The sequence below is a fragment of the Geotrypetes seraphini genome, chromosome 8 (genome assembly GCF_902459505.1).
Source record: "Geotrypetes seraphini chromosome 8, aGeoSer1.1, whole genome shotgun sequence".
Lineage (NCBI taxonomy): Eukaryota > Metazoa > Chordata > Amphibia > Gymnophiona > Dermophiidae > Geotrypetes > Geotrypetes seraphini.
This window is the reverse complement of record NC_047091.1, coordinates 165,184,489-165,196,880: the sequence shown is the minus strand read 5'-3', so window position 1 is coordinate 165,196,880 and position 12,392 is coordinate 165,184,489. Positions and strand designations below refer to the sequence as shown.

General features: G+C 39.6%; 1 protein-coding gene across 1 annotated transcript in view; it reads right to left on the bottom strand.

Annotated features, from left to right (window-relative positions):
* Positions 1–1,174: 1,174 nt before the first annotated feature.
* The window catches only part of USP30 (ubiquitin specific peptidase 30), a 70,742-nt gene continuing 59,524 nt past the window's right edge, over positions 1,175–12,392 (bottom strand). The window contains 3 exon segments of the mRNA XM_033954627.1: positions 1,175–1,898; positions 2,939–3,047; positions 5,815–6,034. Coding sequence (XP_033810518.1) covers positions 1,634–1,898; positions 2,939–3,047; positions 5,815–6,034 — 594 coding nt within the window. The 3' untranslated portion in view covers positions 1,175–1,633.

Below are 12,392 nucleotides of genomic sequence, written 5' to 3'. Positions count from 1 at the left end.
GCTACACATCAGAGCTTGCTCTGTGCATAGGCCATGTCAAGAAAGCACTGCATTATTTTCCCTAGTTCTTGCTTGTGTGGCGAAAGGCCAAATTGCAGGTATGTTTTATATGCAAATGATGTTGAATTTCAACACAATGGTTTGTGTTTTGTTTCCAAGAAAACTAAACAGAATGAAATATGAGGGAGGATTCTTTTTGACACAGACTCTTAGGGCAACAGCACGATCTGATCCCAAGTTTCCACATACAATTTTAAGCAATATACCATGCCACTCTGACCTGAAGTCATTTAGCAGGCTCAAATATTCAATGCTCACAGAGTTGACTTAGCACTGGACAGAGCTGTGATTTTATTACTGTAACAGAACTGAAAATAAAATGTTATGCATAATTTTTAGGAGTCAAAAATGCTCATACTTTTATTAATATATATCATGTTGAAAATAAGAAATCAAATTACATGACGAGACAATTTTACCAACTTTCATATTAAAGATGACTCAGTTTTTATACAGTTATATACAGTTAGTAATTTCACAAAAATTATTTAAATAAGGCTGCATTTCCATTTATTGTACAGTTTACCACATGTTCTGACACACCTTAAATGTTTTGCAAAAGAGATGGACTGACAAGCAGATATATTAATGCACTGCATTAATTTGAGATTTGGCAGAATTATCAGTATAGAAAGAATCAAAGCCCAGTAGTAAAGAAATTAGGGAGGGAATGGAGCAAGGTCTGTTTCACAACCTGCAGAGTCTCAAAGGCTACCAATTCAATTGAAGCAAAGGGACTTTTCTACCCTCTATCAAGTGATCAATGCAAGTTAATTAAATTGTTTTCCTAATTCAGAGAATGTTAAAAAAACAAAAAAAACCAACAAACCATGCAGTAAGTGCTGTTGGATTTTAGTTATTTAAACAAGCTAAGGACACTTTTTCTGAATCATGGCCACCAAACAATGCATGATGTAAACGAGTTTAAAATTATTCCTGCATTGGACTAAGCACATGTATCCAAAGCTACTGTACTTTAAATTTTTTTTTAATTTTTTAGCATGGCTAGAGTACAGAATTTAGGGAACTGGCAAAGGCATTTTTTCTTATACGTCCCTTTGATGCCACTATTTAAGATTTGACATTAATGGCATTAGTGAATATTGAGTTTGAGATTTTAACTAAGAAATTCAAATCCAGGCATTTTTTTATTACTTTAAGGGTCTAGAAGTAATATTTATATTCACTCAATTATAGATGTAACTTTATGTTTAGGAGGGAAAAATTGCACGGCACACAATTCAAAACGTTCACGTGATCCTAGAGATTTTACAGATGGGAAAAGTCTATCAACTAAATTTTTTATTTCCTCAACATATAAAAGCTCTTTTCTGAAGCTGATGTAGAGCCACAAACAGTCCTTTTCAACTTCCTGCTGAATGTTTATTACAAGAAAGTCCCTGATGAGTGTGTGGCACAACCAGAGATATATTTGGCAGTTTGGTACTCAAATGCACTGACTTCCTGTAAAAGCAAGCTAGAATCATTAGTGAATGGAATGTCAGAGTTGTATGGGGATTTTTAAATACCATTACATTCAGGATATGTTGACATTTGTATCAAACTGAGAGATTCACATGTCAGGCTTGAATTCTGGACTAGGCTGCCAGAGTTTGGTGCAAATGCGCTCATAAAACAGCAGGTATGCATTTGAAGATAGGACTTCCTGTAAGCTTGCCTTGCGAACTATGTCGTCAGAAATCCACAGCCACTGGCTACTGCCAGACATAGAACTTCTGGGGGAAGATGGGGACCGCCTGTACGTCACAAAGTGTCCAGAGTGCATATCTCCGTGATGAACCACAACTGCCATCAGGCGGAACAAGTATACAGAGGAACTGAGATATCGGGAAAAAAACATTCTGTGTCAAGAAAACTAAATTTCATACCCTATTAAACCTTTCATTTTAAACATACCTTTAAAAGACCAAGGCATATTAGAGACATACAGTTCTGGGCAATTGTTTAGGCAACCTCTGGCCAAATTATCCCCCTCTTTTACAAACGCATAGCGCAGGTTTTAGTGCCAGCAGTGGCAATAACTGCTTTGACACTCATAGGAATTTTATAGCATCGGAACAGTTAGCGCTGCTGCCGGCATTAAAACCCATGTTATGCATTCATAAAAGGGGGGGTATATGTTTCAATGAATCCATAAATAAAGTGAAGCTAACACAGCTTTTAACAGAAACAAAGTTAAACATCTTTCTGCAATTTTTAATGCAAAATTACTATTTGATGATTTTAACAGATTGAGAATAATGAATATGGGCTAACGAATCTATCAACTTTGTGACTCAGGTTTTGACTGTTGTTTTATCAACTTTCAACAACCCTGGGCTCTTAAGCATTTGATAATGGGTAAGGGGCTTACCCTGGGCTAGGACAAGCAAGGCAAAAACCAAGCAGGATTAGAACCAATTTTGAAGCTGGAATCCTCGGTACAGAAGGAATGAAACTTCAAATAAGGAGAAAAGGAACTTACACACTGAAGCAGCACAAGTTGCTAGGATGGCAACAGATGCAGGACAGGCTCACTGAAAACTACTGAAACAGCACGGGTGCTTCTAAAATATTGCCATTAATAACACAGCTCTTGCTAGTCCAATGGACTCCTTCATGGGGGGAAGGGGGATTTTTTATTTTGACAATTGAAGTGGTGTTTACTGGAACTCAGGTTTCAACTAAGCAGCTTCCTTGGCTCAGCTGCAATCTTTAATCCCTGGCCAACAGGTCACAGGTTCAATTCTTGGTAAAGCCTTACAAAATGAAGACAAATTGATTCTTATAAATAAGGGAAGGCTATAAAAAATTCTTAATGTTCTTCCACCCCTGTAAACTCCAAAAAAAGGAGTAGTGACTAGATCTGGGTACCCACCTATAGTCAGGAACTACAACAAATGGAGACGTGAAGTTTGATGGCAGCATTGTCGGTGAGCAGGCTCCATTCAAGAATGCTGCTGCTGCAGCAGCCCTACTTCTGTGATCTAGTGCAAGAACACAACATGACAGTGCTTCCTTAGTTTCATATACCTTTTAGCATGGTACTAGTCTGTTTGCCCGTCTTCTCCAACAATACAGCTGAACACTACGATTGGAAAATGCAACATTCCATTTTGTGTCACTACCTAAGTACAGCGCCGTAGAGAGAAAAATATGTGGAGAGTGTCTAGGGTGTGCCTTTATAAAAACAAGCTTCCTGAAAGCTCCCGGGGTGTATATGTGCCAATAAAAAGCGACACACATGCCACTATTCTGCCTCTATAAGGGGCTATATGTATAACGGATAAAAGTGGGTAGAGAGTGATAGAAACTGATTCTATGGCCAAAATTTGCCACTTGGTTGAAACCAAAAATGGCAGCTAGGAGTCAGCCTGGCCCCTGCATGAGTGAGCTGCCACTCCCTTTTCCCTACCTCATGCACAGAATGAGCCTCCCTCCTCATTCTCCGCACCCCCCCCCCCAAAAAAAAATAAAATAAAATAAATAAATCCCTGGTAATCTAGTGAGTAGTTAGGGCAGAAGCAATGTCAAGACGCTCCTGTCCATGTTCCCCTTCATAGCCAAAATGACAGCTGTGAGACTGTCCTGGAGTTCAATGCAACCACTGTGAGATGGAAGCGGCTCCTGCCCATTCCAGTTCCAGTTTCAAAATGGCTGCTGCAACCTCCAACAGCAGACTCACAAGACTTGCTAGAGAATGTGGCAGGCAGAGAAGACATGGGCCGGAACAACTATGGAATCGCTTCTGCCTTGGCTACATACTAGACCCACCAGGGATGGTTGGTGGGCCTGGGGGGAGGGAGTGTGTTTCAGCACAGAAGCTGTAACAAAAACGGAAATTTAATCAGCCTCTAAAAGCAAGTACTATTTTCTTTTTTATTTATATAAAAAGAGCCCACCAAATATTGACTTGTCCTTGTCATATTTCGTTTCTCCAACCTAGATGTCCTCTACCCCCAGAATGCTTACGTCTTGACTGGGCGAATGTGTGTATGTTCTTGATCTCTGTGCGCGCTTTTACCTGGGGTAGACTAGCTGTCTGAAAATTAAGTCGGTATTCTTCAATGCAAGGCCCAGGGGCCAAGGCAGTCCTTCATTGTGGGGGTTTTGTTTTATTTTTTTAGCTACTTTCTGCTCTCTGTCCAAGCTTGTGACAGATATGGGGAAGCAGCTAGAAAGAAGAGAAATTTCTTGAAGGACAAGGGATTTCTCAATAAAAGAGAATGCATTTGGAAATGCCCATCTCCATAAGTATACCCCTTATGAAAAGTTAGAAGGTGGGCATGAACTAATGGATGTCATCGATACATGCTGATGGCCCTCCTTCTGCTCATCCAGATTAAGTTTCAATTTATTTGATACTAGTCTTTAAGTCCGTTACATTAACGGGTGCTAGAATATATGTGTCTATCTGTCTTTCTTTCTTTCTGTCTCTCTCCCTCCCTCTGTCTTTCTTTCTGTCTGTCTCTCTCCCTGGCCCCCTTTGTCTGTCTTTCTGTCTCTCTCCCTGTGTCTTTCTTCCTTTCTTTCTGTCTCCCTCCTGCTGTCTATCTTTCTTTCTTTCTCCCTCCCTCTCGCTGTCTGTCTTTCTTTCTATCTGTCTCTCTCCCTGCCCCCTATGCAGCAGCATTTTCCTCCCCCTCCATTTCCCTGTGCAGCATCATTTCATCCCTCTTCCCTGTGCAGAAGCCACAGCAGCAACATTCCTTCCCCCTCCATTTCCCTGTGCCGCAGCAATTCCCTCCCTCCCCCCCACTTCCCTGTGCAGCAGCAGCATTCCCTCCCCCTCCACTTCTCTATGCAGCAGCGGTATTTCCCTCCCCCTACACATCCCTGTGCAGCAGCAGCAGCATTTTCCCCTCCCCCCGCCTTCCCTCCCACGGTTTGGCCAGCTCCCTTAGTCCCTTGCCGCAGTTATTTTTAAGTTTAAAGGTGCTGCCACGGCTCCTCTCATGATCCCCGCCTGCATCAGAAGCCTTCTCTGACGCAGGTGCGGCTCGTGAGAGGAGCCGCCGCGGCAGTTTTGAGCTTAAAAATAAACTTCAGGCATGGAGTGTAAGGGAGCCAGCCAGACCGCACATTACCTTGGGGTCCGTGAGTGTGGGGCCGTTGTAAGCGCACTCCTGCCAGCCACGGACCTACGGATCACGCAGGTAGGAGTGCGCAAGGGCGCTTAACATTTTATTATAGTAGATACACAAATAAAACCACAGTTAGTCTAAGCAGTTTACAATAATAATATATTATTAAAAGAAAATAAAAACTAAAATTAAAAAGACGTAACAAGGGAGGAAATAAAAACAAAAAATTCAACCAACATACAAACAAAAATGGGTGCAAGGGAATAAAGAAAGGGGAGGTTACAATAAGAACAAAAAGATTGGTGAAGGGGAAGGAGTGGAACAAAAGGGAAGGAAGTCACAGTGAAATTCTGCCCAAACAATTAACAATATAAGCTAAGAAGTTGAGAAGAAAGGGTGATCCATAGCTTGGATAAAGGTCAAGAGTGGAAAGCCAAATAAAAATAGTATGATTTCAATTGCACCTTTAAAAATCGCTAAAGATCCAAATGGCCCCCAACTTAAAAATTAGTGAAGACCACTGAACTAAGTAAACAGCTGTTTTCCTGCATAAAGGCTCTGATAATTGCCCTCTCTTTCTATTTACACATTAAAGAACAGAATATTGTTCTACAGACTGAGATAATCTAACTGCCTTCTTACTGGTTGAGTGCCGCTATCTCTCATGTACCTGCTACATTTTCTGCTAGCCCATCCTTTTTGTCCCAGGATGCCGATGTGTGTTCCGTCTGTTTTGAATGATTCAGATTGGACATGTTTCCTGGAAGATTGTATTTATAAACATCAAGAGACAAGAACTCGTTGAACTGCACGTGTTCATGACGTTTCAGTGGCGTGCCCTGGTTTGACCAGCTTAACCTCTGTAAATGGATGCACAGACACTGGGGAAGCTAGAAGCAAACACAGAAATTTAAGTGTGAGAAAAAAAACCCAGACTTAAAGGGGGTGTAATTGGACCCCTGGTAGGAGCCGATTCTAAAAAGAAACGTGGGCACCTACCACTAATCCCTCTAAGCTGTATGGGAGTCCTCCAATTACATTGCTGCCAATGAGTGATGGTGCTTCAATATGTTTTCTATTATTTTTTTTTCAGATAGAAACCAAAAGTTTTATTTTGTCTATCTGCCTAACACTTGATTTTTATTCACTATTAAGATATTCTAGGGTCAGTTATTTTATTTTTTTTTAATGGAGCGTATGATAGCCATACAGCAGGGGCGTTATCATTAAGTGCTGTTGAAGTGCAAAATGTTTTTATTAATTATGTTGCACTTATTGTTAGTTTTTTTTTAAATTATTTATCATTTTATAAATAATTATCAAGTATTAACTTGTACAGAAAGCAAAATTTAAGTTAAGGATGCATAGCCATAATCATCATATTAAAGTCCAAAAATCAAAGAAACAAATGAATAATACATATCCATATTTTCAGAGAGAAAACAAAAAGAAAACTCCATTATATTACTTAAATTTTAACTCAAGTCCACTTTGAGGATCAAGATGTACAAAGGACAGTTTAAATTAAGAAAAGAAACAAATAATGCTGAGATTAATCTAAGCTGAGCTCAAAGTTCCCTAATAACTTCCCATCTAGGGCTAGATCTTATTGTCCTTTTCTTTTTCCAAGCGAGACAGCTGTGAAGGATCAAAGAAGACAAATTTCTGAGAATAATAATACACTATGCATTTACATGGGTGACGTAAATAAAAAGTTGCCCCAAGGGCCAACACCCCTGGCTTTAATAGTAGAAATTCTTTACGACGCCTCTGGGTTTCTTTGGCAAGATCAGGATACATTTGTATCTGCATTCCTAAAAATGTTTTCATTTCATTTTTAAAGAAAAGTCTCAGTAACCAGTTTTTGTCCGGGGCCAATGCCACTGTTAATAATAAGGTTGCTGGGACTGCCTTTTCAGTATTCGAGGATTCCAATATAGTGGACACATCCAAATTTTCCTGTTCAACCTCTTGCTGCTGTTTCCGTTGATTAGTAGGAAGATAGTAAACATTGTGTAAATGGTGGTAATCATATTTTCAGACAAACTCAAAATTTCCATCAAATATCTTTTCAGCATCTCCGAGGTGTAATCATTAAGACCTTGGGGAAAATTTACCAATCTTAAATTATTTCCACGGGAAAAGTTTTCCAAGGATTCTAACTTTCTTCTAAGATTGGTATTATCCTTAATTATTGTTTCATAAATTTGTTTGGTCTTAATGACTCTGGTTAATGCTGACAATCTCTTTTCTAAGCTCTGTTGTTTCCTGTTTTACTTCTTTTATTTCTTTATCATGATGTTTTATTTCCCCTTCTATTTGATTTAATTGAGGTTTTAACAAATTAGGAATATTGGCAACCAGGTCCCAGATAGTTTCAAGTGTTATCTCTTGGGGTCTCTGAAGATGAAAAGAATAGGCTGCAGATCTTCTCCCTCTGGTGAAACTGCCTGTTGAGCACTCTCCTGGATCTGTCCGTTCCCCTCTGCTGTCGACTCCTCTGTTTCTTCAAACAGACTCTCTTGAAAATGTAGAGAGAGTCTGGATCCCTTGCTCCCTCCATGATTGACAACAGCCTCCAGGGCTGAACATACTCCCTCTTTGGAGAGTTCCCCCCGCCTGCGAGGAGCTGGGCGTGGGGGCGGAGCCCTTGTGTCGGGGCTTAGCGTGGTCTCAAGTCCCTGAGAGATCGCCTCCGTTCTGCCCGTTCGGGGCGTCTCTAGCGGGAGCGCCTCCGACTGTAGGGAGCTCTGCATGCGGCGGAACAGCTCCTCAATATTGCCCAAGCTGGGGTCCGACGGAGCTCCCGCGAGGCCCCAGCTGTGCTCCGACCCCTCCGTTTGGGCATCCTGTTGAAAATTCGGCATAGAATCAAAAGTAAGTGGAGAGCTCACCAGCGCGTGACGCTCAGCTTAGGGATTCGGCAGCCATCTTGATCCCTTATTGTTAGTTTTAAACTGAATAAAGAATTAAAAAAATAAAAGAGAACTGACTCAATATGATGATTTAAATTGCTAGACAGGCAGGTTCCCTGGAGTCCTGCAGAGTAGAGAATGACACGGTGACAAAATTCATCACCGTTCCCGTCCCCGCGGATAACCGCGGGAAACCATCTTCATGTCATTCTTTAAGGAGAGAGGAAAGAATCAGAGTATAATTGGGCAAAACCACTGACCTGCAAGCTTTGGTTTGAAGAATGCTGGTGTAGAAGGACTAAGGTTGAAATAGACACTAGAAAATGACATGGGATTATTTCCCGCGGTTATCCGTGGGGACGGGAACGGTGATGAATTTTGTCACCGTGTCATTCTCTACTGCAGAGCTTTTCCTTTTCTCAGTATTGAAAATGTAACAGTGAAACAGCACCCCATACTGGCAGGACTGTAGGTGGAGGACTCCTGCTCAGATTAGAGAGAACAGTGGCTACTTTCATCTATAAAATATTATCTCCAAGAACTTGCATTTAGATGAAAGCCCTTAGAAAACCCCAGAGCTTGGTGTGTGCACCTAAGTTCCAGTGATAGGAGCATACTGTGCACTCTGTCCCAGACACTGCTCCTGTGTATGTCCACCTGCATACTACACATTATGATATGCACATAATTACAGAATCGCATTCTGGCAAATATTGGCATATGAGTGCAGATATGCCAAATAATGTGAAAAGCTTTTTCCCCCCTCCTGGTTTCAATTACTGCACACTAAATGGTTTTCTGATCTTTAAACAAAATGTAATATTAGAAGCACCTTACTTGTTCAGTTTGATCTTGTCTTGACTAGACTGTAAGCTCATTTGAGCAGGGACTCTCTCTCTATGTATTTTGATGTACAGTGCTGCGTATGTCTAATAGCATTATAGAAATAAGTAGTAGTAGTAATAATTAATGAAAAAACAGCAATTCAAATTTTGTCATATTACACAACAGGCTTTTAGACAACACTCACAAGCTATTGACATCATCAGAACATAAAAACAAAACACATGAATAAATTACTTCAGGGTGTCAAACTCAAATACACAGTGGTTCAAATTAAAAAACTTGAGACAAAGTCGTGGGCCAACCTTGATATTTATTGAAAAAAATGTGTACAACTCCAAAAGGAAACTGTAGACAATATGTTTAAAAACAATATATTTTAAAAACAATGACGCAAGGTACAACTAGCCGATGATTGATGTAAAATAGCTGAGCCAAACTTAAAACAGAAAAACTACAAAGGGATTAAAACCAAAAGGGATGAAATAAAACAACATGTGAATTACCAACATATGTTTGAAAAAGCGTAAAATATAATCATAATAAAAACCATTACGTGAAGAAGAGAAAACCAATAGGAATACAAAAAAACACTAGTAGCGGAAAAGAATGAGTACCAGAAAACAAAACACCATAATTAGAACATGATCAAAAGATTTAGGGCTCCTTTTATCAAGGCGCGCTACAGGGGTTAGCGCGTCGGACATTTCATCATGCGCTAACTCCTGCGGCAGCCTAAAATCCTAACGCCTCGTCAATGGAGGCGGCAGGCAGTTTAACGTGCGGTATTCCGCATGTTAAACCACTACCGCGCCTTTGTAAAAGGACCCCTAAGGGCTCCTTTTACTAAGGTGCACTAGCGTTTTTGGTGCATGCAAAAGATTAGTGTGCGCTAGCCAAAAAAATTACCGCCTGCTTAAAAGGAGGCGATAGCAGCTAGCGCGCCCTAAAACCGCTAGCACGCCTTTGTAAAAGGAGCCTATATAGAACAAGGGATCAAAAAAAAGATGAAAAAAATCAATACCTACCAAAAAAGCAGTGCTATTGCGATGCAGTGTGAGACTGTGAAGAGAGCCAGAGAACACCGCGGGAACTTGTAAAAAACGTCAAACGTGATGACGTGCCTAATAGGGACTTGAGCCGATTGGGTCAAAAAAACTGTCTACCGGCAGGCCAGCTCTAGTAGGCATTTGGGTATTTTCTCATGGGCCAAATATAATTACACTGCTGGCCAGATTTGGCCCGCAGGCCTGAGTTTGACACCCCTGACTACTGTATACGCTCAAAATATAACCAATACATAGCAAAAGAAACACAACCAATTGCTTACCTTATTGATGTCAAATCACTAAATGTCATTCCTAACCACAAAATAAACAAAATTATAACACAAATATTACCAGTAACGTTAATAAACCATCAAATTATGTTTATAAATATCATAAATTGCAGGATTAAATATGTAACTGGAGTAACAGTTGGATAAAATTCTCCGATCTAAAAAAAACTAGTTTCTCTACAAAAGACAATTATGGAGGGAGGGGTAAATTTTCCAAATTTTTATAGGTATCATCAAGCCTATATTCTAAGACAGGGTATGTATTGGATCCTCCCAGATCTCATGGAAAATGTACCAGACTGGTTGTACTTGGAATGGCGGCTCCTGTTTCCTTTGCATTTGTCTCATCTTATTAGTATAAATTTGCCCAGGAAATATAAAGATAATAGAATTTTGTTGGATACGTTATGTTAGTAATTTATCACCAGATCCAATTTCCAAATCATTAAATCAATCCATTTGGGTAAACTCCAAGATCAAAATTGGGGGGTTTAAAATCATTTGGAAGCATTGGATTATTGCAGGCATACGGACTTTAAATGATGTGATTATAAATGGATCATTGCTTAGTTTTTCACAATTGCAACATAAATTTGGTTAAATAAGTCACAAAGCTTTAACCCCCCCCCCCCATGGTTGCAGTTGAAGCAGGCTATTCAGGAGGGTTTCCCTGAATGGAAAGTTCTTAATTCTCAGTATAGTTTGGAATTCCTGTGCTTTCAAGCAGATTTCTTGGGTCACCAAGCCACACAGTGGTATAAATTGTTATATGGATATTTGAATAAAAAACAAAAAACTGTTTTTAGGAATATTTGGAGCATTGAGCTTGGGCACCAAATTTCTGCCTCTGGTCTTGGAGAATAAAAACTACAAGGGCAGCATCTATGAGACAGACTTGGTTTTTTTTGTTGCATAGAGCTTTTTGGACCCCAGTTCGGTTACAGAAGTTGGACAGTTTGAGGTCCAATAGATGCTGGCATTGTGGTTTAGAAGCTAGGACATTAGACCATTTAATATTTTTCTGTCCCTATATAAATGCCTTTTGGAAGTTAATTTGGCCCCAAATTAATTCATTGTTAGAAAATCATGTTGCCCTTTCATATGATACTATATTATTTGGTACATCAATGAGATTTAAAAGTCCAATTTCTGCAAATAATAATAAACTTCTATTGATATTGACAGGGGTTGCCATTCAGCAGATTACAGGAAATGGGAAAGATTACACTAAACTAAATTATACTTTTTGGTGGAATTCAATATGCCATATTTATAAAATGGAAAGGGTGCTTGCTATGCAACAAGGAAATTATCATAAGTTTAAAAAGATTTGGGGGCCATTGATTATTTATTCTAATGATCAGACATCTTAAACACCTTAGTATTGGATAAGATATAGGGAGGGTGGGATTATGAATAATAGTTGTTAATTATTAATATATGGGTGGGGGGTGGGATTCTTTTATATTTATATATTTGGAGGAATATAAATAAGATTGTCAAGTGATTAGTTAAAAATCTTTCTGATTATTATACACTTGTTGTAATATTTGAAAATGAATAAAGATTTACAAACAAAAAAACTCAAATTATTTCCACAATTTTGGCCACTGGTGTAAATATGATCAATTTGGTTGATTGAGTAGTAAAGGGGGCAGTTACTTTTTCACATGGGTGATGTGGGTGTTGAATAACTTTGAGTTCTCTTTACAAAGTGGCGCTACCAATTAGCCCATAGGAATTTAATAGGCTTAATCTAATCTGATATTTGTGCGTTACGCAAACCTAAACAGGCTCAAAGCGACTTGCAGCGGGAAAAGGGTATCTTGGGACATATAGAGGGGAGGGAAGGGGGAAAGGAAGAGAATTAGTGGAGAAAAGGAGAAGATGGACCTAATCACACTAAGCAAAATAATCTGAAGGTACATGTAGAGATCAGTTATCAAAAAGTAGGGTTATCACATTAGCATGGCACTAATCAGTAGCGTCACCTTATTAAAGGAGGCCTTTTCGTCCTTAAATGAAGTAATAATTTACTGCTGCACGACTCATCTTTTGCCAACCTCGCTACGCTCATGTCACCCCTCTCCTTAAGTCACTTCACTGGCTTCCTATCTGTCATCGCATACAGTTCAAGATCTTATTGGTGAC